This window comes from Oncorhynchus gorbuscha, linkage group LG07 (genome assembly GCF_021184085.1).
Source record: "Oncorhynchus gorbuscha isolate QuinsamMale2020 ecotype Even-year linkage group LG07, OgorEven_v1.0, whole genome shotgun sequence".
NCBI lineage: Eukaryota > Metazoa > Chordata > Actinopteri > Salmoniformes > Salmonidae > Oncorhynchus > Oncorhynchus gorbuscha.
Genome location: NC_060179.1, coordinates 74,605,919 through 74,632,395, shown reverse-complemented (window position 1 = coordinate 74,632,395; position 26,477 = coordinate 74,605,919). Strand labels below are relative to the sequence as shown.

The following is a 26,477-nucleotide window of genomic DNA, read 5'->3' as shown; positions in this document are numbered from 1 at the left end:
ACTTACCATGCTCATTTGCACAAGGCTAATTTCTGGTTGTGCCCAGCACTTCAGATAGGCGGAGGCACTCTGCGGTCCCCAGGGAAGAGTTTACTGTGTTTTCCATACTGAGAGTTTTGAGAACAGGAAAGGAAACAGATGTGTAAATGGTATGGAAATATTAAAGGAAATAGAGAGAGGAAGAAGGGACATACATAAGGAAATGTGGGAGACAAAGTGCTCAAGGCTATTGTAAATGCAGCGATCTGAAATCTACTACTTCATGTGCTTCTTCAGAAGAGTGTTCATGTATCCCCTTGTGGTGAATGAGAAAATGTGCAATGGTGAATTCCCTTATGGTAAATGAGTAAATGTGCAATGGTGAATTCCCTTATGGTGAATGAGTAAATGTGCAATGGTGAATTCCCTTATGGTGAATGAGTAAATGTGCAATGGTGAATTCCCTTATGGTGAATGAGTAAATGTGCAATGGTGAATTCCCTTATGGTGAATGAGTAAATGTGCAATGGTGAATTCCCTTATGGTGAATGAGTAAATGAGCAAATGAGCATTTCCCCGAATCCCTTGAACTAACATTAATTGACTTATGAATGTAGTCAACCAAAGGCATCATTAATGGATGACAGTGGCAGCCTCCTCTTCCTTGGGAGCTGCTGCAGTTCCTCATCAGCTGATTGGGCTGTTTTTTATCCTGCCGCGTTAAAACTGAATTCAATTACAGGATCAGTAAGACACTTCTCTGGAACCGTGCTGCTCAACTAGAATCCTTTTAACACTCGATGAGGTGTTATATTTTCTATTAACAACGGTTTGATCTCTTGCATTTTTTTTTTACTGGAACCTGAGATGAATCACAACTGTCTTTTATGAATTTGGCATCATACTGAAAATAATAAAAGATCTTAACTTATAGCCCAGGTACATTAAGACATTTATAGCACAGTTTAGTGTTTCTTTATGGACTGTTTAAATTAAGCGAGCGTGTTTTCTGAGCCATGTTTTCACACAACTGTGTTATCTTGGCCAAAAGAAAAGTCAATTATCCTCAAGGTTTTAGTAATCCAGGCCTGTGTGTAGCTACTTCATTGACTAACATGGCACTCAACAGAGAAGACAAATTAGATGCTCAGGAAATGGTTTTGGGAGTGTGGCTGTGACAAGGCTTTACTAGAAGCGTGACTGCAAGAGGAAAATGTTTCCACCTGTACGACACTGATTAGAGCAGACTGCCAGTTTTATTTAGCAGACCCAAAGCCACGTGTATAGTACTGTATGTCAAACCTATCTGGTCCAATGTCCTATCCCTCTCTTGGCTCAATCAACTCCCAGCTTACAGGGAGCGCAGACGTTGTATTCAGCCCAACTCAGGGTTAAATGTCGTCATTAGTAGAATCTGTTGTCTAATAAATATTTAGTTAAAATGGACTGACATTTCAATGAACATCCATTTGTGATAATAAATAGCAAGACTAGAGACCCAAGGGTTAACTAATCAAAATGGTCAAATGTATTTTTATTGCATTTCATTTATTCCATAATAATGAGAACTGATGTACAAGGATTTAAGGTAATCTAATCACTTTATAAGTAATGCTCTATAAAGACACAAGTGTGCTACGTTGCCTTGCCCTCTACACCAAGCACATGCCCGAAGCTACTGCAACATGCTTTAACAAAGTCTATGCAAGAGTAAATTATTCATGATCCTTCGCAACTGCAGTAATACGCATTTAAACCAGATAGATGTTACATATTGAAGGATCTCATTTTCAGAGTTGAAGCCATAGCAACAGCTGGTTCACATCTTAATAATCAGCTCTGCAGATGAAGTTTGGTATTAAATGAATGGCAAGTACAGTACTTTTGCAAACAATACATAGAGAATAGTTTGCAGGAGGTTTATCTAATATCTAATTCAGAAATGAATGAAAAATCTATTTAGTGGCTAGTCCTTATCAAGATCAGTCTGCCCACTACGCCACCCCTGCTTCAAAAAGACAACAATGACAGGAAGCATCTGAGCTGGCCAGTGGCCACTCTCACTGCATCTCTTTAAATCTACAGGTAATGGACAAAATAATGGAAACACTAACACCTCAGTAACTGAGGATACAAAGGGATAGATTCTGTCAAATCTGCACTAGCCGACACCCGCATAGCGGTTGTTTTGGTGGTATCGCAGGTGAAACTGCATAGAAGCAGTCCAATCCACAAGCGGCACCCAGTATTATACCTAAAGCAGACATTGCCATTGTCTGCACAGTCTCATTAAGAGAAATCTAATACAGCCTTTATTTGCAAGTTTGAACACTGAGATGTAGGCTAGCCTAATCTACACCTCAATTAGGCTGATAGAAATCCTCATTATTTTGTTGAATGATTTTACATTTGAGTGTCATTATTTCTATATAGCAGACACGTTCTCATTCTGAATTTCTAACGCGAGTGGGACGGGTGTGGCTTCGTGACAATGACCACACGAGCAGCAGCTCACCGATGTGACATTTCTAACGCAGTTCCACCTCCGACACTGCCAAAACACCCGCTATGTGGGTGTCGGCTATAGCGGGTTAATGCCTGTGCTGATTTGATCTAGGCCAAAGTATATGGAAAGCAGGTGCTTCCACAAAGGTATGGTTCATGAGGTAATAAAGCAATTAACATCCCATCATGTTTGGGGTCATGAATAAAAATACTGGGCAGGCCATTATTTTGGCTATCATGGCTATGCCCCAATATTATGACGACGCCCCCATCCACAGGGCACGAGTGGTCACTGAATGGTTTGATGAGCATGAAAACGATGTAAACCACATGACACGGCAGTTTCAGTCACCATATCTCAACCCAATTGAACACTTATGTGAGATTCCAGAGCAACACCCGAGACGGGGTTTTCCACCACCGTCAACAAAACACCAAATTATGGAATTTCTTATGGAAGAATGGTGTTGCGTTCCTCCAATAGAGTTGCAGACACTTGTAGAACCTATGCCAATGTGCATTGAAGCTGTTCTGGCTCATGGTGTCTCAACGCCTTATTAATACACTTTATGTAAAGGTGTTTCCTTTATTTTGGCAGTTACCTGTACATTGTAAAAAAAAAGATCCCAGCTCAGCCCTTAAGGCATTTAAGATTAACACATTTATAATTCATGTTCCTTGTATGACCTCAGGTAAGACATATAATGGGATCCTACTCCAGAAAGGTATGGAAAGTGTTATGGGTGTATTATGTGACTCAACAGATGTTAATAAATCCACTGGCATGCTCTAAAGTGCAGGGGATTTAAGCCAAGCCAGCTGTCCCTCAATACCGTGAAACCCCCCCAAAATAAAGTAGAGGTTAACAGCATGGAATTCATTCGGATGGAATGTCAATCTCAATAATTACCTTGCGTTCACATAGATAAACACCATTCTGTTTTTTAATATCTTTGTTTAAGGGAGATTTGATGATAGTGACGCCAATCATGAGGAAATGAATGGTGAAAAGAGAGCAGTTTAGCCACATATTAATGCAGTGGTTTGAGGGCAGAGAATAACTCTATCCCAGCTATTTTAGGGTAGAGATGCCTGCATCTCTATTGTTTATGTTTGTGGTCTATTCTAGATTGAGGGTAGCCTCGTATTTACCAGACTAATTACCGATGGGACCCTGGTTTAAAATTGGCAACCAGTAGGCTACCGTAAAAAAAAGTTACCTAAAAAAATCTTCCACAATTCCGAAACTTAGTTAAGTGTTCTCTAACTAAGGGATTTTCAAACTTTTCTTGACCAGGGAACCCCGCCCAGACAAACCGGAGACCCAGGGATCCCCAATCATTATGTTAGGAAAAAATAATATTATCATCAGGTGAATGATAATGGCATGTAGAAGTAAACAACATTTTAAAATTAAGATATTTGGTAAACAGTTAATTGGAAGAGGAAGTATGAACTAAATGGTTTATTACTGTAGCTCAAAATGTATCTTGGCGATGTACAGAACATTTAGCAGTTTTGAAGCTCATTTCCAGCAATTCTACAGTTTGATGGAACAGAGAACATTTAGCAGTTTTGAAGCTCATTTCCAGCAATTCTACAGTTTGATGGAACAGAGAACATTTTGCCGTTTTAAAGCTCATTTCCTGCAATGCTATGCATTTTGTCATGGCTAATGCTGTGTTCCTCTTCATAACTTTATAACAAAATCAATGGGCATGTACAGTGCCTTGCGAAAGTATTCGGCCCCCTTGAACTTTGCGACCTTTTGCCACATTTCAGGCTTCAAACATAAAGATATAAAACTGTATTTTTTGTGAGGAATCAACAACAAATCAAATCAAATCAAATCAAATTTTATTTGTCACATACACATGGTTAGCAGATGTTAAATGCGAGTGTAGCGAAATGCTTGTGCTTCTAGTTCCGACAATGCAGTGATAACCAACAAGTAATCTAACTAACAATTCCAAAACTACTGTCTTATACACAGTGTAAGGGGATAAGGAACATGTACATAAGGATATATGAATGAGTGATGGTACAGAGCAGCATACAGTAGATGGTATCGAGTACAGTATATACATATGAGATGAGTGTGTAGACAAAGTAAACAAAGTGGCATAGTTAAAGTGGCTAGTGATACATGTGTTACATAAGGATGCAGTCGATGATGTAGAGTACAGTATATACATATGCATATGAGATTAATAATGTAGGGTAAGTAACATTATATAAGGTAGCATTGTTTAAAGTGGCTAGTGATATAAGTGGGACACAATCATGAAGTGGAAAGACATTTATTGGATATTTCAAACTTTTTTAACAAATCAAAAACTGAAAAATTGGGCGTGCAAAATTATTCAGCCCCTTAAGTTAATACTTTGTAGCGCCACCTTTTGCTGCGATTACAGCTGTAAGTCGCTTGGGGTATGTCTCTATCAGTTTTGCACATCGAGAGACTGACATTTTTTCCCATTCCTCCTTGCAAAACAGCTCGAGCTCAGTGAGGTTGGATGGAGAGCATTTGTGAACTGCAGTTTTCAGTTCTTTCCACAGATTCTCCATTGGATTCAGGTCTGGACTTTGACTTGGCCATTCTAACACCTGGATATGTTTATTTTTGAACCATTCCATTGTAGATTTTGCTTTATGTTATGGATCATTGTCTTGTTGGAAGACAAATCTCCATCCCAGTCTCAGGTCTTTTGCAAACTCCATCAGGTTTTCTTCCAGAATGGTCCTGTATTTGGCTCCATCCATCTTCCCATAAATTTTAACCATCTTCCCTGTCCCTGCTGAAGAAAAGCAGGCCCAAACCATGATGCTGCCACCACCATGTTTGACAGTGGGGATGGGGTATTCAGGGTGATGAGCTGTGTTGCTTTTACGCCAAACATAACGTTTTGCATTGTTGCCAAAAAGTTCAATTTTGGTTTCATCTGACCAGAGCACCTTCTTCCACATGTTTGGTGTGTCTCCCAGGTGGCTTGTGGTAAACTTTAAACGACACTTTTTATGGATATCTTTAAGAAATGGCTTTCTTCTTGCCACTCTTCCATAAAGGCCAGATTTGTGCAATATACGACTGATTGTTGTCCTATGGACAGAGTCTCCCACCTCAGCTGTAGATCTCTGCAGTTCATCCAGAGTGATCATGGGCCTCTTGGCTGCATCTCTGATCAGTCTTCTCCTTGTATGAGCTGAAAGTTTAGTGGGACGGCCAGGTCTTGGGAGATTTGCAGTGGTCTGATACTCCTTCCATTTCAATATTATCGCTTGCACAGTGCTCCTTGGGATGTTTAAAGCTTGGGAAATATTTTTGTATCCAAATCCGGCTTTAAACTTCTTCACAACAGTATCTCGGACCTGCCTGGTGTGTTCCTTGTTCTTCATGATGCTCTCTGCTCTTTTAACGGACCTCTGAGACTATCACAGTGCAGGTGCATTTATACGGAGATTTGATTACACACAGGTGGATTGTATTTATCATCATTAGTCATTTAGGTCAACATTGGATCATTCAGAGATCCTCACTGAACTTCTGGAGAGAGTTTGCTGCACTGAAAGTAAAGGGGCTGAATAATGTTGCTCGCCCAATTTTTCAGTTTTTGATTTGTTAAAAAAGTTTGAAATATTCAATAAATGTTGTTCCACTTCATGATTGTGTAGCACTTGTTGTTGATTCTTCACAAAAAAATACAGTTTTATATCTTTATGTTTGAAGCCTGAAATGTGGCAAAAGGTCGCAAGGTTCAAGGGGGACGAATACTTTCGCAAGGCACTGTATGTGCCCTGAATGCCCATACATTTTTTGAGGGGAACTGTCTAGCTTTAATTTGATTGTTAGTTTTCAAGATGGTACTGTCAAAAAATATATGTAGTTCAATATAATGTCTGCATGCTTTCTATCTGGTTTTGGTCATTCAAGTTGACATTGAATAATATTTTTCACCCCAAAAATGACCATTTAGACGGCCCGCCTAAGAATCTTCTATACAGAACAAAACTGTAATTTGCTCCAATTACTGTAATTTTCTCCACATTAAAAAGGGATAGTCTGAGATCTTGCCCTTTATCTAAAACAGAGATGCTTGTTCTAGGTCCCAAGAAACAAAGAGATCTTCTGTTGAATCTGACAATTAATCTTAATGGTTGTACAGTCGTTTCAAATAAAACTGTGAAGGACCTCGGCGTTACTCTGGACCCTGATCTCTCTTTTGAAGAACATATCAAGACCATTTCGAGGACAGCTTTTTTCCATCTACGTAACATCGCAAAAATCAGAAACTTTCTGTCCAAAAATGATGCAGAAACATTAATCCATGCTTTTGTCACTTCTAGGTTAGACTACTGCAATGCTCTATTTTCCGGCTACCCGGATAAAGCACTAAATAAACTTCAGTTAGTGCTAAATACGGCTGCTAGAATCCTGACTAGAACCAAAGAATTTGATCATATTACTCCAGTGCTAGCCTCTCTACACTGGCTTCCTGTCAAAGCAAGGGCTGATTTCAAGGTTTTACTGCTAACCTACAAAGCATTACATGGGCTTGCTCCTACCTACCTCTCTGATTTGGTCCTGCCGTACATACCTACACGTACGCTACGGTCACAAGACGCAGGCCTCCTAATTGTCCCTAGAATTTCTAAGCAAACAGCTGGAGGCAGGGCTTTCTCCTATAGAGCTCCATTTTTATGGAACGGTCTGCCTACCCATGTCAGAGACGCAAACTCGGTCTCAACCTTTAAGTCTTTACTGAAGACTCATCTCTTCAGTGGGTCATATGATTGAGTGTAGTCTGGCCCAGGAGTGGGAAGGTGAACGGAAAGGCTCTGGAGCAACGAACCGCCCTTGCTGTCTCTGCCTGGCCGGTTCCCCTCTTTCCACTGGGATTCTCTGCCTCTAACCCTGTTACGGGGGCTGAGTCACTGGCTTGCTGGGGCTCTCTCATGCCGTCCCTGGGGGGGGGGTGCATCACCTGGGTGGGTTGATTCACTGTTGTGGTCAGCCTGTCTGGGTTGGCGCCCCCTCCCCCCTTGGGTTGTACCGTGGCGGAGATCTTTGTGGGCTATACTCGGCCATGTCTCAGGATGGTACGTTGGTGGTTGAAGATATCCCTCTAGTGGTGTGGGGGCTGTGCTTTGGCAAAGTGGGTGGGGTTATATCCTATCTGTTTGGCCCTGTCCGGGGGAGTCCTCGGATGGGGCCACAGTGTCTCCTGACCCCTCCTGTCTCAGCCTCCAGTATTTATGCTGCAGTAGTTTATGTGTCGGGGGGCTAGGGTCAGTTTGTTATATCTGGAGTACTTCTCCTGTCCTATTCGGTGTCCTGTTTGAATCTAAGTGTGCGTTCTCTAATTCTCTCCTTCTCTCTTTCTTTCTCTCTTTCGGAGGACCTGAGCCCTAGGACCATGCCCCAGGACTACCTGACATGATGACTCCTTGCTGTCCCCAGTCCACCTGGCCATGCTGCTGCTCCAGTTTCAACTGGCCTGGGCCCTTGGACCATGTCCCAGGACTAGCTGACATGATGGCTCCTTGCTGTCCCCAGTCCACCTGGCCATGCTGCTGCTCCAGTTTCAACTGTTCTGCCTTACTATTATTCAACCATGCTGGTCATTTATGAACATTTGAACATCTTGGCCACGTTCTGTTATAATCTCCACCCGGCACAGCCAGAAGAGGACTGGCCACCCCACATATGCTCTCTCTAATTCTCTCTTTCTTTCTCTCTCTCGGAGGACCTGAGCCCTAGGACCGTGCCCCAGGACTACCTGACATGATGGCTCCTTGCTGTCCCCAGTCCACCTGACTGTGCTGCTGCACCAGTTTCAACTGTTCTGCCTTATTATTATTCGACCATGCTGGTCATTTATGAACATTTGAACATCTTGGTCATGTTCTGTTATAATCTCTACCCGGCACAGCCAGAAGAGGACTGGCCACCCCACATAGCCCGGTTCCTCTCTAGGTTTCTTCCTAGGTTTTGGCCTTTCTAGGGAGTTTTTCCTAGCCACCATGCTTTTACACCTGCATTGTTTGCTGTTTGGGGTTTTAGGCTGGGTTTCTGTACAGCACTTTGAGATATCCGCTGATGTACGAAGGGCTATATAAATACATTTGATTTGATTTGATTTGATCTACTTCCCAGAGTCAAATGAACTGGAACAGCTAGCATGTTAAGTGTTCATGTAGAATTCCAGTCATTGTGTTAAGCCTAACTGACATTGGCTCGGGAAACTAACCTCCTTCATACTGGAGGACGCAGAGACATAAAAATGGTATCCACGCTGGCATTCTGATGCAGCTAGGGATATTCATGAAATAATACTTTTTCACATAAAAAAATCCCAACAAATATTTTTTCTAAAAATATAAACATTTGTGGACCCTCTGCAGTACCTCTAGGGGTCTGCGGACCCCAGTTTGAAAACCCCTGGTCTAACTAGATATTACTATTTTATTTACCATTAGATTTGCCTTGCTAAAATAGCGAAGAAGGATGCATCATTTTTTATTGAACTGTCAGACGTTCTCAGCATTGCAGTAGAAGGGCTCCATTAGAGCAGAGATACTCCCCAAAGACTGGCATTCGTGTGCAATTAATCTGTACATTCTATCCAGCAAGAGATCCTTGCAGACTTTCTTCATGTACTTGCATTTCTGTTGATTTTTAAACAAACAAGTTCTTCTACTTGCTTGATTTTTAAACCAAGTCTATCATTTAAAAGAAAGGAAAAACATGTTCTCCATTTGAGGGTTTTTGTCGAGGGAATGCTATGGTACATAGCAATAGAAACTGCAAATGTCCAACAGCAAGCTGTGTTTGCTAAGCATCATTACAGCAACCTATCTTGTTTTATTCAAATTGTAAAATGTTGTAGCTAAAATGAACATTGTCATTGAGGTGTCATTACTATGGTAATGTTTATGGTAGGTGTAATTTTTCCTTTGTTATGTTAATGTACCCTTTTCATATTCTGAATGTGTGTGTATATTAGTTTATGTTAATGTGCAATGTCATGTTTTGAATGTGTGTATTTTGCTATATTTCCAAAGGTACACAATGCAATGAGCAAATGCATTAAGATGAAAATCCCTGCAACAAACAGGGTCACAATCTGCTTCCCCATCACATAATAGACAGATGGACCAGTTCCCTTCCAAGGAACAACAAGCTAGCGTTAGTATTCAGCACTGTTTACTTTGCACTATTGGAAATGTACATATTAATTGCTTTCTCCTTTTGTTGTGTTGAAGTAGCACTGCCCAGAACTCAATATCATGGTAGAATTAATCCTTTTAGGAAATCGGAGCAGCAACACCGAAGTTGCAGGTCTCTCAGGCTTGCTCTCTGTCTAACTAACATGTTTATTCTAGAGACAACTATCCTTTTCCCTTGGGCGAAGTGGGGACTGAAATAGGATGCTTGCCAAACAACTTCAAAGCTCTTTATCATGGCAAATTGCCTACTCATGCAACTACTGGACGCCAGAATACAATGTACTTTATATATCTTCCCTTATAACGGTAGTTTAGAAAATGAATTAATGGCTGTATTCATCAATCTAGCAAGAAGGTAATATTGTAATAATGTAGTAGTGTTTCCCCTCCCTAGAAAGCTACGACCTTTGGCTTTCACCTGGAATTGTTTATTTATGTCTGAGAAAACAAAAATGTTTCAATGTATATGCTCTAGTACACAATACAAGTAAAACAAACCATATAGAAATATGATGATATCATAGTGAATTCATGACATGTGAATGAATCAGTCTTGTCATACTTTATAATATGTCTATATATAGTTTCAGTTTTAGGAACATCTAACCAAAATATTTCACCTTCTTTATTACTTTACTCAAAATATCATGACACGAGTGAATGTCCAAGTGTGTGACATTTGTGAACATCTAAACATTTTGGCCATTTAAATCCTATCGACAATGGGAGATGTGCTGTGAAAAGGATGCTTTTTCTTGGATCTACTGTGCTTTGTGTCTAAATCAGGCTTCCACACAAAATTACTTCTTTACTTATTTTAGGTTTCAATTATTATTTAATTCTATTGTTTATCGTAAAGCTATAAAAGTTATATATTTCCATTCGAGAGGAAATCTGGGGATGTCTGTGTCTTAAACGAGTCGATCTGCTGAGCTGTTTTTCTAAGGACCATGTATTCTGAGTTACAAAACAGTGGGAAATGAATAAAATAAGTCATGTAAACATCTAATCAGTAATTACCAGTAAATCGAGTGCACAAAAAAAATTGGGCACTGTAGTCTTAAGAGGTTCAACTTACCTCTCACACTCCCCTTATTGAACAGTTCACACAATATGTTACACCTGTAGGGGGAAAACAATGTGATTAAGATCGGACAAATCATTTCATACATTATCAAACATGATGAAATACAAATGTGTCAGACTATGGAAAATAGCAATTATTGGAACTACTTCCTGTTTGCATGCGATGCAACATTGTGGACTGTACACAGGATGTAAAGCCTACAGTATGTTACTGTCAAAAAAGTAAACCAATTCAGGGCAGGACAAACGCCATGGAATTATGACAATTTGATTTCAGAAGAACTACTGCATTGTTTTGTTTTCTGGTTATATGGTTCATCTTTAGCTATTAATATTAGTTTTAGTGTCTTTTATGGATTGTTGTGTTATTTTCTTCATTTTGATCAGTCATTTTTGAAGTCTCTAGTTAACAGGAATTAGTGGTTTTAGAGTGTCTATGCTCTTATTTGGGGGTTAGGAGAGACAGGTTTACTTTTTTAAGTGTAAGTAACTTTTATAATCATTTATAATCGGCAAACGCAACATTATAGTTATTATTAGGGTTACCTGCTTAAGGTTAAGTCGTCCTTTGAGTCCCACGATCTACTCACTTAATAAGCCTTCAGAATTCAGATCTCTAAATGGCCTTCAGCAGAGGTGATATTTAAAAGCACTGGACATTACAGTACAAATGCAGCTTTCTAAGGTTGAATAACAAAAATGCAAAAGAGAGAGATAGCAGAGACACGGATGGATTGCTGATAAAAGACACGGCAATCTGAGTCCATCCCATTCATTCTTTCAGTGATGGCATAAGAGTGTGAATATCTACAATATTCACATACTGTATGTCGAGTACTGTATATGAGCCAAGTCCAAAAGGTTGAAGGCATTTAGACAATATTATGGTAGTATAGGGGGACTTTCTTACCTCTTTTATCGCCATATCATTCTCAGAGACATGCTAGTGCAAACAAGTCAATCAGAATGTGTGTTTAATAAGGTCAAACTTAGAAAATAGGTTAAAAATCCATTTATTAGTCTAAACATTATACATTTAATATGACTAACCAAGATTCAAGGAACAATTTATATCTTACTTTGAAATTATTTAACAAATGATTCTTTATCGTGTTAATGCATGTTATCTATACTGTTGCACAGAAATTACGAAAGACAAGTGTGGGAAAGTCTCGAAATGGCATTTTTTGTGGACTTTCTGAATATAAAAAAAAAAACATTTTTAGCAATGACCTGAAACCAAGCAGGCATTTAGTGCTAGAAACAAGTACTTCAAATGTTTCTGTTTTTACCCAAAAGTTTCAGCTTTATTAACAAATTATGGAAAAACAAATTTACCAATTTATGGCCACCTATTTAGAGAAGCTTACACATGGTGCTTTATGGTCTTTTTAATATATGTTTTTAGTTACAAATACAAGTTAAACACAGAACAGAGCACTTGTAGTAAGCTACAAACATAGCTGATTGCTTTCAACCCCAACACAAAACACTTAAATTAGTTTTACAAGATCAAATTCTAACATCATAACAAATATTTAAAAAATAATTTATAAACTTGGTTAACTTCACTCAATAGTAGCATCCTATTGTCACCCTGATGAAATCAAAGTTCACTAAGGGGTATCATGAAGCATCAAGTTCTGTGACAACTTCATGCTTTTCTTTTCTGAGGGACAAACAATTATGGACAACCAAGAACAACGTTACAATGTAGCTTATTGAAACACAAGTGTCTCTCTTTTTTTTTCTCTGCTCGTTGTTCTAAAAAAAGAGCCCACGTTATCAAGAAAATCATAGAGACACTGTGTGAAAGGTTAAGGGTCATCTACTGTAGCTATGTGCTTCCTTTGTGGACAAATCCTGAGGGAGGAGAATGTAAAAAAAGAAAAAAAAACAATCGTAAGGTTGTCTTATGTCGGAGGTCACAGATGTGTAGCACCTTCAATATCTACCATAGGGATGTTCTCTGTAGCCCCCTCGTGAGAGCCTTGTTGTTGGGGCTTTGAGTGTCGGACGGGTTGTAGTCCACTCCTCTTCTGCAAGAGGTAGAGTTCACACAACATTACATAGTAAGATAAGAACCCAAACCAAGGTAAAAGTTAGGAACTACTATAATATTTTTGTTGGTACACTAAAGACAAACTCCAGTAGGTCAAAACAAACTAAGGGTTCAATCCAACCGGTCTGAGCAAAGTTTTGTTTCCTACTGGCTGTATCTGCTACGTGTTTAATTGTGACCAGAAGTTTTGTTTACTACTGGCTGTATCTGCTACGTGTTTAATTGTGACTGGAAGTTTTGTTTCCTACTGGCTGTATCTGCTACGTGTTTAATCGTGACTGGAAGTTTTGTTTCCTACTGGCTGTATCTGCTACGTGTTTAATCGTGACTGGAAGTTTTGTTTACTACTGGCTGTATCTGCTACGTGTTTAATTGTGACTGGAAGTTTTGTTTCCTACTGGCTGTATCCGCTACGTGTTTAATTGTGACTGGAAGTTTTGTTTCCTACTGGCTGTATCTGCTACGTGTTTAATCGTGACTGGAAGTTTTGTTTCCTACTGGCTGTATCTGCTACGTGTTTAATCGTGACTGGAAGTTTTGTTTCCTACTGGCTGTATCTGCTACGTGTTTAATCGTGACTGGAAGTTTTGTTTCCTACTGGCTGTATCTGCTACGTGTTTAATCGTGACTGGAAGTTTTGTTTCCTACTGGCTGTATCTGCTACGTGTTTAATCGTGACTGGAAGTTTTGTTTCCTACTGGCTGTATCTGCTACGTTTTTAATCATGACCGGAAGTTTTGTTTCCTACTGGCTGTATCTGCTACGTGTTTAATCGTGACCAGAAGTTTTGTTTCCTACTGGCTGTATCTGCTACGTGTTTAATCGTGACCGGAAGTTTTGTTTCCTACTGGCTGTATCTGCTACGTGTTTAATCGTGACCGGAAGTTTTGTTTCCTACTGGCTGTATCTGCTACGTGTTTAATCGTGACTGGAAGTTTTGTTTCCTACTGGCTGTATCTGCTACGTGTTTAATCGTGACTGGAAGTTTTGTTTCCTACTGGCTGTATCTGCTACGTGTTTAATCGTGACTGGAAGTTTTGTTTCCTACTGGCTGTATCTGCTACGTGTTTAATCGTGACCGGAAGTTTTGTTTCCTAAAGTGTAAGTAATAAAGCAGCTTGGTCATTCCCCTGTAGAAACTGGCCTTGGTCTATGACCAACTCAATGATTCCCTCCAAAGACTTGCTTCGCTTCGTGCTCACTGTTCTTTCCACTTGAATGGTTAAGTATGCAGTGTCATACTCCTTTAATGATCAATTAGCGTCTTCATAACAGCTGTGGTGTCATCATGCATCATGTGCTGGGGATCAAGGCTCCATGAAGCCCGCAGAACATAAAATACAGAGCAGTGTGCCCCTAGACAATCCTGTATGCCCTCATCCACATTTCATACCAAGTAATAAGACCAAGTCATTCTTTTTCTACGGGCAATACTGCGTCACATGAGACTATTACACGTTTAAGGCAATACCATGCAACTTGTTGTCACATGGGATCGGGCTACAGCTGCTGGGGGAGCTGGAAATGGGTTACGCTAATACAGGCTATTCAAACCATAGAAAATCATTGTCATATCTCAGGCGTTAATGGTTCTAAACAAGGGCATGCATGTCTATGGGAGCATTCTCAGGTCCTTGTTTTCTGCTGCCATTACCACTGGGGCTACTGCTCTCAGCACAGTCAATTAATGACATGAGCGTTCTGTCGTCTGTCGGCTGAAAACTGAGCTCTGGCTCATTCAGGATGTCGCTCCTTTTTTAGAATTATATAAAGAGCACAGTCCTTCGCTGTGCAGAGTGCTGGTTACATGGAACAAACTATTGATGGAGCAGAAAATCAAATCATTTCTGTTTTGGTTTTTGTTGTGTCCACACTTCAGCACCCTGGTGCACAATTCATGTTGCTGATAATGAATGACCATTCTGTAGCAGACCCACTGTGGAAACCAGTTTCAGTGGAGAGCAGAGGGCTCAGAGAACCAGCTTCAGTGGAGATCAGAGGGCTCAGAGAACCAGCTTCAGTGGAGAGCAGAGGACTCAGAGCCAAGAGAAGCAGCAGCCCTGGTCCGGTATCCAATCTAATCCACAATGAGGGCACATGTTCAAAAAGCAGAACGCTGGCGGAATGTCCACCTCCATCTTTTCAATAGGCATCAGTAAGGACTGGGCAATCGATGACACACCTTGTGCTGTGCTTCATCTCCAATCAAACCCTGGCCTGTAGCTAGCTAGCCAAAAGGTACAATGGGCAATACATACAAACCCTGGCCTGTAGCTAGCTAGCCAAAATGGTATGATGGGCAATACATACAAACCCTAGCCTGTAGCTAGCTAGCCAAAAGGGTATAATGGGCAATACATACAAACCCTGGCCTGTAGCTAGCTAGCCAAAAGGTACAATGGGCAATACATACAAACCCTGGCCTGTAGCAAGCAGGCCAAAAGGGTATGATGGGCAATACATACAAACCCTGGCCTGTAGCTAGCAGGCCAAAAGGGTATGATGGGCAATACATACAAACCCTGGCCTGTAGCTAGCAGGCCAAAAGGGTATGATGGGCAATACATACAAACCCTGGCCTGTAGCTAGCAGACCAAAAGGGTATGATGGGCAATACATACAAACCCTGGCCTGTAGCTAGCAGGCCAAAAGGGTATGATGGGCAATACATACAAACCCTGGCCTGTAGCTAGCAGGCCAAAAGGGTGATGGGCAATACATACAAACCCTGGCCTGTAGCTAGCTAGCCAAAAGGGTATGATGGGCAATACATACAAACCCTGGCCTATAGCTAGCAGGCCAAAAGGGTATGATGGGCAATACATACAAACCCTGGCCTGTAGCTAGCTAGCCAAAAGGGTATGATGGGCAATACATACAAACCCTGGCCTGTAGCTAGCAGGCCAAAAGGGTATGATGGGCAATACATACAAACCCTGGCCTGTAGCTAGCTAGCCAAAAGGGTATGATGGGCAATACATACAAACCCTGGCCTATAGCTTGCTAGCCAAAAGGTACAATGGGCAATACATACAAACGCTGATCCTTGGACCTGAATGACCAGGCCTAGGCCAAAACAATGGGGCATCTTTCTTTATCTCTCATCTGTGAAACATTACCTCCTCTATGGAGAGTGATGGAGGAGCTGCCAGTACTCTCTAGTGAGGGCTCAGAGCCATGACTGTGTTTCATCAAAGCCTGGCAGGTAGTCCAATTTAAAGCCCACATGCAGTCTTTTTAATTTTAATTTTGAAATCTTCACTGTACTTGTAATAAATCACTGTGTGTGTTTATTTAATGAAAATAACTCGTATTTTTATCATTTATTTTCCTCCTTTTACCATTAAAAATGCTCAGTTGTGTGTGTGTGTGTTGACACACATTTAAATATACAGTATGTACATACACAGCCCTGATAGGCCGATAGGACTGTCTAGATTCTAGAGCCTACTCGCGTATCCCCTTAAAAGTAGGAGGATACATATACAGATGAGGATGACTGGTCATTGGTCAAAATAATCAGATCAGATTGTGATGTCATGCTGTGGGTAAAAATCTCTGAACACACTAAAATTCTAGGCATTTTATTTACACTAAAAGACCATTATCATAATTTCAGAGTGAAAATAAAGTTTGACTGCACTGCCTCTTTAAGGAAAGGAGAAGCTATAGAGGTTATATCATGGCGGTGGATTGAGGCCATGATAGCCTTGGTTTTAAAGAGCTCTCATCAATATTCAAGCTTTGGGAATAACACAGGGATATTGAGTCGGTTTGTGTCAATCATTTCAGGGCATTGGAACAGTATGAATAAAATAAGTCAAATGTGTTATGCTTTTACCGTAGTTGTTGTAGGCTTCGTCATTGGTTCCATGGCCATATTCGTAATATTCAGAAATGCTAAAATAGAGAAAAATATCATTCAAAAACAATGTTGAGACAAAGAGGAGGATAATAACTTCCATTAGTCAAGCTCTTTACGAAGGGCAAAGGGCCTGTCACTCATGCAGTACAGTTTATATTTTGTTGAGAACATCACAGAGAGGATGAGTCGTCATTATAAAACCACAACCAACTACACCACCCTCTTATGGCAGCCTCACAGTAAACCGTGCAGCGATGCCACCTCAAGATACTGTATTCCAAAATCGTTTTGGATGAACTGCCATCCTGATTGGCAGTCTATTAAAAATGGTACGGTTATTTAGAAGAGGGAAACATGGGGCGCTGATACTATAGGGCTGATAAAAAATACTGGTTGTGTTAGTCCCATATTTACAGTTCAAAAAGAAAAGAAACAAAATCCTCTGATTAAACAGACTGTACATAGTGTTCATTCTTTAATCACCATGAATGAGTTGAGCTGTAGATTTCATTTGAAGTGATGTGTGAAGTACAGTATATGGATATACTATAAAAAATATATAAAGGAAACTCATAGAGGTATAACTCTATGAATATGCAATAAGTTAAAAAGTGCTAAAAGGGCTTTCTGAAACTGTCAAACTTCACCAAAAACCTTCTGAATAAGACAAAATGCCCTCGGGGAGAGGTTGTTTCACAGTAATATTGCAAATACTCCAGCTTAGAACAAAAATCAATATGTTGGGGAAGAGGATAGACAAAGACTGAGAAATTGACAATGTTCTAAATGAATGAGAATGGTCTGTGTACCCAGTATGTGCATGTGTATTCAACTGAGTTTCATACTTAATCAAAATACATTTGACCTTGCAATAAGAGGAATGCTTAAAGGAAATATTCAGCTGTTTTTATATCAATATAAAATCATTTCTGTGTAACAATTAATACCTTACTGTAAAAAACAAAAACAATAATTTTGCAAGGACTGGTCTGAGATGGGAGGGGAAAACTGAAAAATAGCTGTTATTGGCAGAGGTTTGGAACTCTCTTTGTTATTGGTCTATTAACCAATTTACCTCATGGATTTGTGTCTATTGTTTTTGTATTGTTAGGTATTACTGTACTGTTGGTGCTAGAAAAACACAAGCACACACCTACGATAACATCTGCAAAATATATGTCCACGACCAATACATTTGGATTTGATGTCACCATAGAAAGCCAACACACCCACCCATACAAACCTGCTGATTAGAAGGTCCTGGGTAGATTGCATTTTCAAACAGCAACTATCAGGAAATAACACTGATCCCATTTCTTTACACTTTTACATAATACAAGAGAAACATAATTTTGACTGCACTGGGCCTTTAAGTAAGCACAGCATGCCTTCTGTTCACTAACTCACCTCTTTGACTGATTGCTGTAGTTCTCCTCATAGGCATCATAACTCTGGTCATCATATTCACCGTCATATCCATCATCATAGCCCTGCGAGTCAAAGAAAAAGTAAGCATGCTACCTAAGAACACTCTAACTATGTACAAGCAGCTTTTTTCAAACCTATCAGGAGTCTAATTGTTTAGGGTTGGGACATTTAAAGAAAAATCAATGCTTAATTACATTGGCAAAAGATCTCTGTTACACATAGAGCCCCTGAATGGGAGGGGTGACAACAGTAAATCATGTCTAACACAGACTATTGATTAAGGTTTGCAGGGAAGCTGTCTTGCTAGCAGGGTGTACCAGACAATGTTCTCCTCTGACCGTGATCCAACTCACATACAAGCTTTACTATTGATCAGTGACTATAGTAATGATCAACACAGAGAACAAAGGAACTTTATTATTTTTTTGCCACTCAATGAAGTACACAGTAATACTGAAGTAAAAATAACAATACATATATATATATATGGTAACAGTCAAGCGTTTGGACACACCTACTCATTCAAGGGTTTTTCTTTTTTCTTTACTATTTTCTACATTGAAGAATAATAGTGAAGACATGAAATTATGAAATAACACATATTTCCATAGTCATGTAGTAACCCCAAAAAAGTGTTCAACATATTTTATATTTGAGATTCTTCAAAGAAGCCACCATTTGCCTTGATGACAGCTTTGAAAATTCATACAAAAAAGGAGTATTTTACTGCCATTTCCTTCCTTACTATTTAGTTAAAGTCCACACTACAACACAGTCTATTCTCAGTTTTCTGTTTCTGTAGTTGTTGAAACAACACTTGTCATCCTTGAGTCATGATTGTGAAACACTTTCTTCAGACTCCACTATCAAAAACACACATAATTCCCAGAGAGCGATTGTTTCAGCAACAGTCCTCTTATTTTAGGTCTAATATATATATATATGATAATGTATGCCGTAAAGTCTACCTAGACACCGGGGAAGACCGTACAATAGGCATACATTATCTCTTCCTTTAATGAGCCTGGCAGCAGTCAGTCGGTGTTCACATTATGTCTGTTGAAGCAGACCCACAGGCTCCAGGCTGAGCTACTCATTTCAAAGCTGCTGTTTAATCCTCTCTGCTGTCTCTGCCATGTGTATTTCTGGCCCTGCTATCTCCTCTGTCACATTTCTGAAGATGAAGCCATTCTAATCAGATGGATCTTGCTTATTTAAAGCTTTTTGCTTGGTGTTCAAAGTGCCTAATTTTATGTCAATCATCATCGTTCTGTAATCTCCCCGGTCTTCTAATCCTTGTACACTGGAAAAGTCTGACATTGCAAAACATAGTCTGCCATCACAGTAAAATAGTTTTCTCATCCTTTTGGTCGATTTAATAGCTTCAATATTCATCGAAGTTGGAGGATCTATTACAGTAGTTATAGATCTACTATAAATATAAGTATTTCAATTAAACTGATAATGATAAACACTTTGCATTCACAGCAAGTGCTTGTCACCGTCAGTACGAAGTTAAATCATAGAAAGGTTATTACAACAGTCAGATGATGCTCATGACTTTCAGAGCAAGTGTTTGCTGCTGCAATTATAATCCTCCAAATTCTCTTCTTCAATAATCTTCACCAAATATATTAATAACAATACTCTCCAACTACAGGGCATTCAGAAACTTTTTCCACATTTTGTTGTGTTACAGCCTGAATTTAAAATGTATTACATTGTTGTTGTTTTTTTGTCAATTGGCCCCCTTAATGTCAAAGTGGAATTATGTTTTTCGATTTCCTTTAAAAACAAATTAAAAATGAAAAGCGGAAATGTCTTGAGTCAATAAGTATTCAATCCCTTTTTTATGGCAAGCCTAAATAAGTTCAGGAGTAAATATTTGCTTCACAAGTTGCATAATAAATGGCATGAACTCACTCTTCGTGCAATAATAATATTTAACATGATTTTTGAACGAGGTCCCTCAGTCGAGAAGTGAATTTCAAGCACAGATTCAACCACAGGGTTGACCAGGGAGGTATACCAATGCCTCACAAAGAAGGGCACCTATTGGTAGATGGGTAAAAAAGAAAAGCAGAGATTGAACATCCCTTTGGAGCATAAACTGCTGTTTAATCCACTCTGCTGTCACTGCCATCTGTATTTGTTGAGCATGGCGAAGTTATTCATTACACTTTGGATGATGTATCAAGACAGCCAGCCACTACAAAGATACAGGCGTCCTTCCTAACTCAGTTGCCGGATCGGAAGGAAACCACTCAGGGATTTCCTCATGATGCCAATGGTCACTTTAAAACAGTTACAGAGTTTAATGGCTGTGATGGGAGAAAACTGAGGATGGATCACCAACATTGTAGTTATTCCACAATAGTAACATAATATATATATGCCATTTAGCAGACGCTTTTATCCAAAGCGACTTACAGTCATGTGTGCATACATTCTACGTATGGGTGGTCCCGGGGATTGAACCCACTACCCTGGCGTTACAAGCGCCATGCTCTACCAACTGAGCTACACAGGACCACATAATTGTCAGAATGAGAAGAAAAGAAGCCTGAACAGAATAAAAAATATTCCAAAACATGCATCCTGTTTGCAACAAGGCACTAAAGTAATACTGCAAAAAAATTATACCTAAGCAATTCACTTTTTGTCCTGAATACAAAGTGCTACGTTTGGGGAAAATCCAATAACACATTACTGAGTACAACTCTCCATATTTTCATGGATAGTGGTGGCTGCATCATGTTATGGGTATGCTTGTAATCGTTGAGGATTGGGGAGTTTTTCAGGATAAAAAATAAACGTAATGGAGCTCAGCATAGGCAAAATCCTAGATGAAAACCTGGTTCAGTCTGCTTTCCATCATACACTTGGAGATGAATTCACCTTTCAGCAGGACAATAACATAAAACACAAGGCCAAATCTACATTGGAGTTGCTTACCAAGAGCTTGAAGAATTTTGAAAAGTGTCATGTTTTGTCATTGGTTATCATGTCTTGTCTATATGCTTCCCTTCTATTCGTTTCCCTCTGCTGGTCTTATTAGGTTCTTTCCCTCTTTCTATCCCTCTCTTCCCCTCCCTCTCTTCCTCTCTCGCTCTCTCTCCTTATCGTTCCGTTCCTGCTCCCAGCTGTTCCTCATTTACTCTTTTCACACCTGTCCCCTATTTTGCCCTCTGATTAGAGCCACTATTTCTCCCTCTGTTTTCCACTTCTGTCCTTGTCGGATCCTTGTATGATGTTCGCTGTTCTGTGTCCTTGTCTCGCCCTGTCGTGTTTTATCTTCTTCAGATGCTGCGTATGAGCAGGTGTCTTAGTCTGCTACGGTCGGTGCCTTCCCGAAGCAACCTGCAGTCTATGGTCGAGTCTCCAGTCAGTCCTCGCAACTACGAGTGGATTTCAGTTTTTCCTGTTTTGTTTTCTCCTTGATATATCCAGGATTATTACTTTTGTCATATACTGGAATAAAGACTCTGTTTTCGTTAAGTCGATTTTGGGTCATTCACCGCTTTTGGGTCATTCATCATTCACCAGCATAACAGAAGGATCCGACCACGAATGGACCCAGCGACTACGGATTCTCGTAACACTGCCGTCGAGATCCAGGGAGCAATGCTCGGCAGACACGAGCAGGAATTGTCTGCTGCTCGTCATGCCGTTGAGACCCTGGCTGCTCAGGTTTCCGACCTCTCAGGACAGTTTCAGAGTCTTCGTCTCGTGCCACCAGCTACTTCCTGGTCTTCCGAGTCTCCGGAACCTAGGGTTAATAACCCACCATGTTACTCTGGGCAGCCCACTGAGTGCTGCTCCTTTCTCACCCAGTGTGATATTGTGTTCTCTCTCCAACCCAACACATACTCAAGAGAGAGAGCTCGGATTGCTTACGTCATTTCACTCCTTACTGGTCGGGCTCGAGAGTGGGGCACAGCTATCTGGGAGGCAAGGGCTGAGTGTTCTAACAATTACCTGAACTTTAAAGAGGAGATGATACGGGTTTTTGATCGTTCAGTTTTTGGTAGGGAGGCTTCTAGGGCCCTGGCTTCCCTATGTCAAGGTGATCGATCCATAACGGATTACTCTATAGAGTTTCGCACTCTTGCTGCCTCTAGTGACTGGAACGAGCCGGCGTTGCTCGCTCGTTTTCTGGAGGGACTCCACGCTGAGGTTAAGGATGAGATCCTCTCCCGGGAGGTTCCTTCCAGTGTGGACTCTTTGATTGCACTCGCCATCCGCATAGAACGACGGGTAGATCTTCGTCACCGAGCTCGTGGAAGAGAGCTCGCGTTAACGGTGTTCCCCCTCTCCGCATCGCAACCATCTCCTCCCTCCGGCTCAGAGACTGAGCCCATGCAGCTGGGAGGTATTCGCATCTCGACTAAGGAGAGGGAACGGAGGATCACCAACCGCCTTTGCCTCTATTGCGGTTCTGCTGGACATTTTGTCAATTCATGTCCAGTAAAAGCCAGAGCTCATCAGTAAGCGGAGGGCTACTGGTGAGCGCTACTACTCAGGTCTCTCCATCAAGATCCTGTACTACCATGTCGGTCCATCTACGCTGGACCGGTTCGGCTGCTTCATGCAGTGCCTTGATAGACTCTGGGGCTGAGGGTTGTTTTATGGACGAAGCATGGGCTCGGAAACATGACATTCCTCTCAGACAGTTAGGGAAGCCCACGCCCATGTTCGCCTTAGATGGTAGTCTTCTCCCCAGTATCAGATATGAGACACTACCTTTAACCCTCACAGTATCTGGTAACCACAGTGAGACCATTTCCTTTTTGATTTTTCGTTCACCTTTTACACCTGTTGTTTTGGGTCATCCCTGGCTAGTATGTCATAATCCTTCTATTAATTGGTCTAGTAATTCTATCCTATACTGGAACGTTTCTTGTCATGTGAAGTGTTTAATGTCTGCTATCCCTCCTGTTTCTTCTGTCCCCTCTTCTCAGGAGGAACCTGGTGATTTGACAGGAGTGCCGGAGGAATATCATGATCTGCGCACGGTCTTCAGTCGGTCCAGAGCCAACTCCCTTCCTCCTCACCGGTCGTATGATTGTAGTATTGATCTCCTTCCGGGGACCACTCCCCCGGGGTAGACTATACTCTCTGTCGGCTCCCGAACGTAAGGCTCTCGAGGATTATTTGTCTGTTTCTCTCGACGCCGGCACCGTAGTGCCTTCTTCCTCTCCCGCCGGAGTGGGGGTTTTTTTTGTTAAGAAGAAGGACGGTACTCTGCGCCCCTGCGTGGATTATCGAGGGCTGAATGACATAACGGTTAAGAATCGTTATCCGCTTCCCCTTATGTCGTCAGCCTTCGAGATTCTGCAGGGAGCCAGGTTCTTTACTAAGTTGGACCTTCGTAACGCTTACCATCTCGTGCGCATCAGAGAGGGGGACGAGTGGAAACGGCGTTTAACACTCCGTTAGGGCATTTTGAGTACCGGGTTCTGCCGTTCGGTCTCGCTAATGCTCCAGCTGTTTTTCAGGCATTAGTTAATGATGTACTGAGAGACATGCTGAACATCTTTGTTTTTGTCTACCTTGACGATATCCTGATTTTTTCACCGTCACTCGAGATTCATGTTCAGCACGTTCGACGTGTACTCCAACGCCTTTTAGAGAATTGTCTCTACGTGAAGGCTGAGAAGTGCGCCTTTCATGTCTCCTCTGTCACATTTCTCGGTTCTGTTATTTCCGCTGAAGGCATTCAGATGGATCCCGCTAAAGTCCAGGCTGTCAGTGATTGGCCCGTTCCAAGGTCACGTGTCGAGTTGCAGCGCTTTCTAGGTTTCGCTAATTTCTATCGGCGTTTCATTCGTAATTTCGGTGAAGTTGCTGCCCCTCTCACAGCTCTTACTTCTGTCAAGACGTGCTTTAAGTGGTCCGGTTCCGCCCAGGGAGCTTTTGATCTCCTCAAGAAGTGTTTTACGTCCGCTCCTATCCTTGTTACTCCTGACGTCACTAAACAATTCATTGTGGAGGTTGACGCTTCAGAGGTGGGCGTGGGAGCCATTTTATCCCAGCGCTTCCAGTCTGACGATAAGGTCCATCCTTGCGCTTATTTTTCTCATCGCCTGTCGCCATCGGAACGCAACTATGATGTGGGTAACCGCGAACTGCTCGCCATCCGCTTAGCCCTAGGCGAATGGCGACAGTGGTTGGAGGGGGCGACCGTTCCTTTTGTCGTTTGGACTGACCATAAGAACCTTGAGTACATCCGTTCTGCCAAACGACTTAATGCACGTCAAGCTCGTTGGGCGTTGTTTTTCGCTCGTTTCGAGTTCGTGATTTCTTATCGCCCGGGTAATAAGAACACCAAGCCTGATGCCTTATCCCGTCTCTTTAGTTCTTCTGTGGCTTCTACCGATCCCGAGGGGATTCTTCCTGATGGGCGTGTTGTCGGGTTGACTGTCTGGGGAATTGAGAGACAGGTTAAGCAAGCACTCACTCACACTGCGTCGCTGAGCGCTTGTCCTAGTAACCTTCTTTTCGTTCCTGTTTCTACCCGTCTGGCTGTTCTTCAGTGGGCTCACTCTGCCAAGTTAGCTGGCCACCCCGGCGTTCGGGGTACACTTGCTTCTATTCGCCAGCGGTTTTGGTGGCCTACTCAGGAGCATGACACGCGCCGTTTCGTGGCTGCTTGTTCGGACTGCGCGCAGACTAAGTCAGGTAACTCTCCTCCTGCCGGTCGTCTCAGACCGCTTCCCATTCCTTCTCGACCATGGTCTCACATCGCCTTAGACTTCATTACCGGTCTGCCTTCGTCTGCGGGGAAGACTGTGATTCTTACGGTTGTCGATAGGTTCTCTAAGGCGGCACATTTCATTCCCCTCGCTAAGCTTCCTTCCGCTAAGGAGACGGCACAAATCATCATTGAGAATGTGTTCAGAATTCATGGCCTCCCGTTAGACGCCGTTTCAGACAGAGGTCCGCAATTCACGTCACAGTTTTGGAGGGAATTCTGTCGTTTGATTGGTGCTTCCGTCAGTCTCTCTTCCGGTTTTCATCCCCAGTCTAACGGTCAAGCAGAAAGGGCCAATCAGACGATTGGTCGCATATTACGCAGCCTTTCTTTTAGAAACCCTGCGTCTTGGGCAGAACAGCTCCCCTGGGCAGAATACGCTCACAACTCGCTTCCTTCGTCTGCTACCGGGCTATCTCCGTTTCAGAGTAGTCTGGGGTACCAGCCTCCTCTGTTCTCGTCCCAGCTCGCCGAGTCCAGCGTTCCCTCCGCTCAGGCGTTTGTCCAACGTTGTGAGCGCACCTGGAGGAGGGTGAGGTCTGCACTTTGCCGTTACAGGGCGCAGACTGTGAGAGCCGCCAATAAACGTAGGATTAGGAGTCCTAGGTATTGTCGCGGCCAGAGAGTGTGGCTTTCCACTCGTAACCTTCCCCTTACGACAGCTTCTCGCAAGTTGACTCCGCGGTTCATTGGTCCGTTCCGTGTCTCTCAGGTCGTCAATCCTGTCGCTGTGCGACTGCTTCTTCCGCGACATCTTCGTCGCGTCCACCCTGTCTTCCATGTCTCCTGTGTCAAGCCCTTTCTTCGCGCCCCCGTTCGTCTCCCCCCCCCCCCCCCCCGTCCTTGTCGAGGGCGCACCTATTTACAAGGTACGAAAGATCATGGACATGCGTTCTCGGGGACGTGGTCACCAGTACTTAGTGGATTGGGAGGGTTACGGTCCTGAGGAGAGGAGTTGGGTTCCATCTCGGGACGTGCTGGACCGTTCGCTGATTGATGATTTCCTCCGTTGCCGCCAGGGTTCCTCCTCGAGTGCGCCAGGAGGCGCTCGGTGAGTGGGGGGGGGTACTGTCATGTTTTGTCATTGGTTATCATGTCTTGTCTCTGTGCTTCCCTTCTATTCGTTTCCCTCTGCTGGTCTTATTAGGTTCTTTCCCTCTTTCTATCCCTCTCTTCCCCTCCCTCTCTTCCTCTCTCGCTCTCTCTCCTTATCGTTCCGTTCCTGCTCCCAGCTGTTCCTCATTTACTCTTTTCACACCTGTCCCCTATTTTGCCCTCTGATTAGAGCCACTATTTCTCCCTCTGTTTTCCGCTTCTGTCCTTGTCGGATCCTTGTATGATGTTCGCTGTTCTGTGTCCTTGTCTCGCCCTGTCGTGTTTTATCTTCTTCAGATGCTGCGTATGAGCAGGTGTCTTAGTCTGCTACGGTCGGTGCCTTCCCGAAGCAACCTGCAGTCTATGGTCGAGTCTCCAGTCAGTCCTCGCTACTACGAGTGGATTTCAGTTTTTCCTGTTTTGTTTTCTCCTTGATATATCCAGGATTATTACTTTTGTCATATACTGGAATAAAG

The 26,477-nt window shown here is 42.1% G+C and overlaps 1 protein-coding gene across 2 annotated transcripts in view; it reads right to left on the bottom strand.

The window, feature by feature from the left end:
- Positions 1–11,852: 11,852 nt before the first annotated feature.
- LOC124039356 (KH domain-containing, RNA-binding, signal transduction-associated protein 2-like) overlaps positions 11,853–26,477 on the bottom strand; it is a 152,512-nt gene continuing 137,887 nt past the window's right edge. The window contains exons 7-10 of one of the 2 annotated variants that reach the window (XM_046355315.1): positions 18,132–18,214; positions 16,701–16,759; positions 12,753–12,836; positions 11,853–12,660 (exon numbers count right to left, since the gene is read on the bottom strand). In XM_046355315.1, the coding sequence (XP_046211271.1) occupies positions 12,635–12,660; positions 12,753–12,836; positions 16,701–16,759; positions 18,132–18,214 (252 nt within the window). In that variant the 3' untranslated portion in view covers positions 11,853–12,634. Of the gene's footprint in view, positions 12,837–16,700; positions 16,760–18,131; positions 18,215–26,477 lie in introns of both variants that reach the window. The other variant, XM_046355316.1, reaches the window with a different exon arrangement.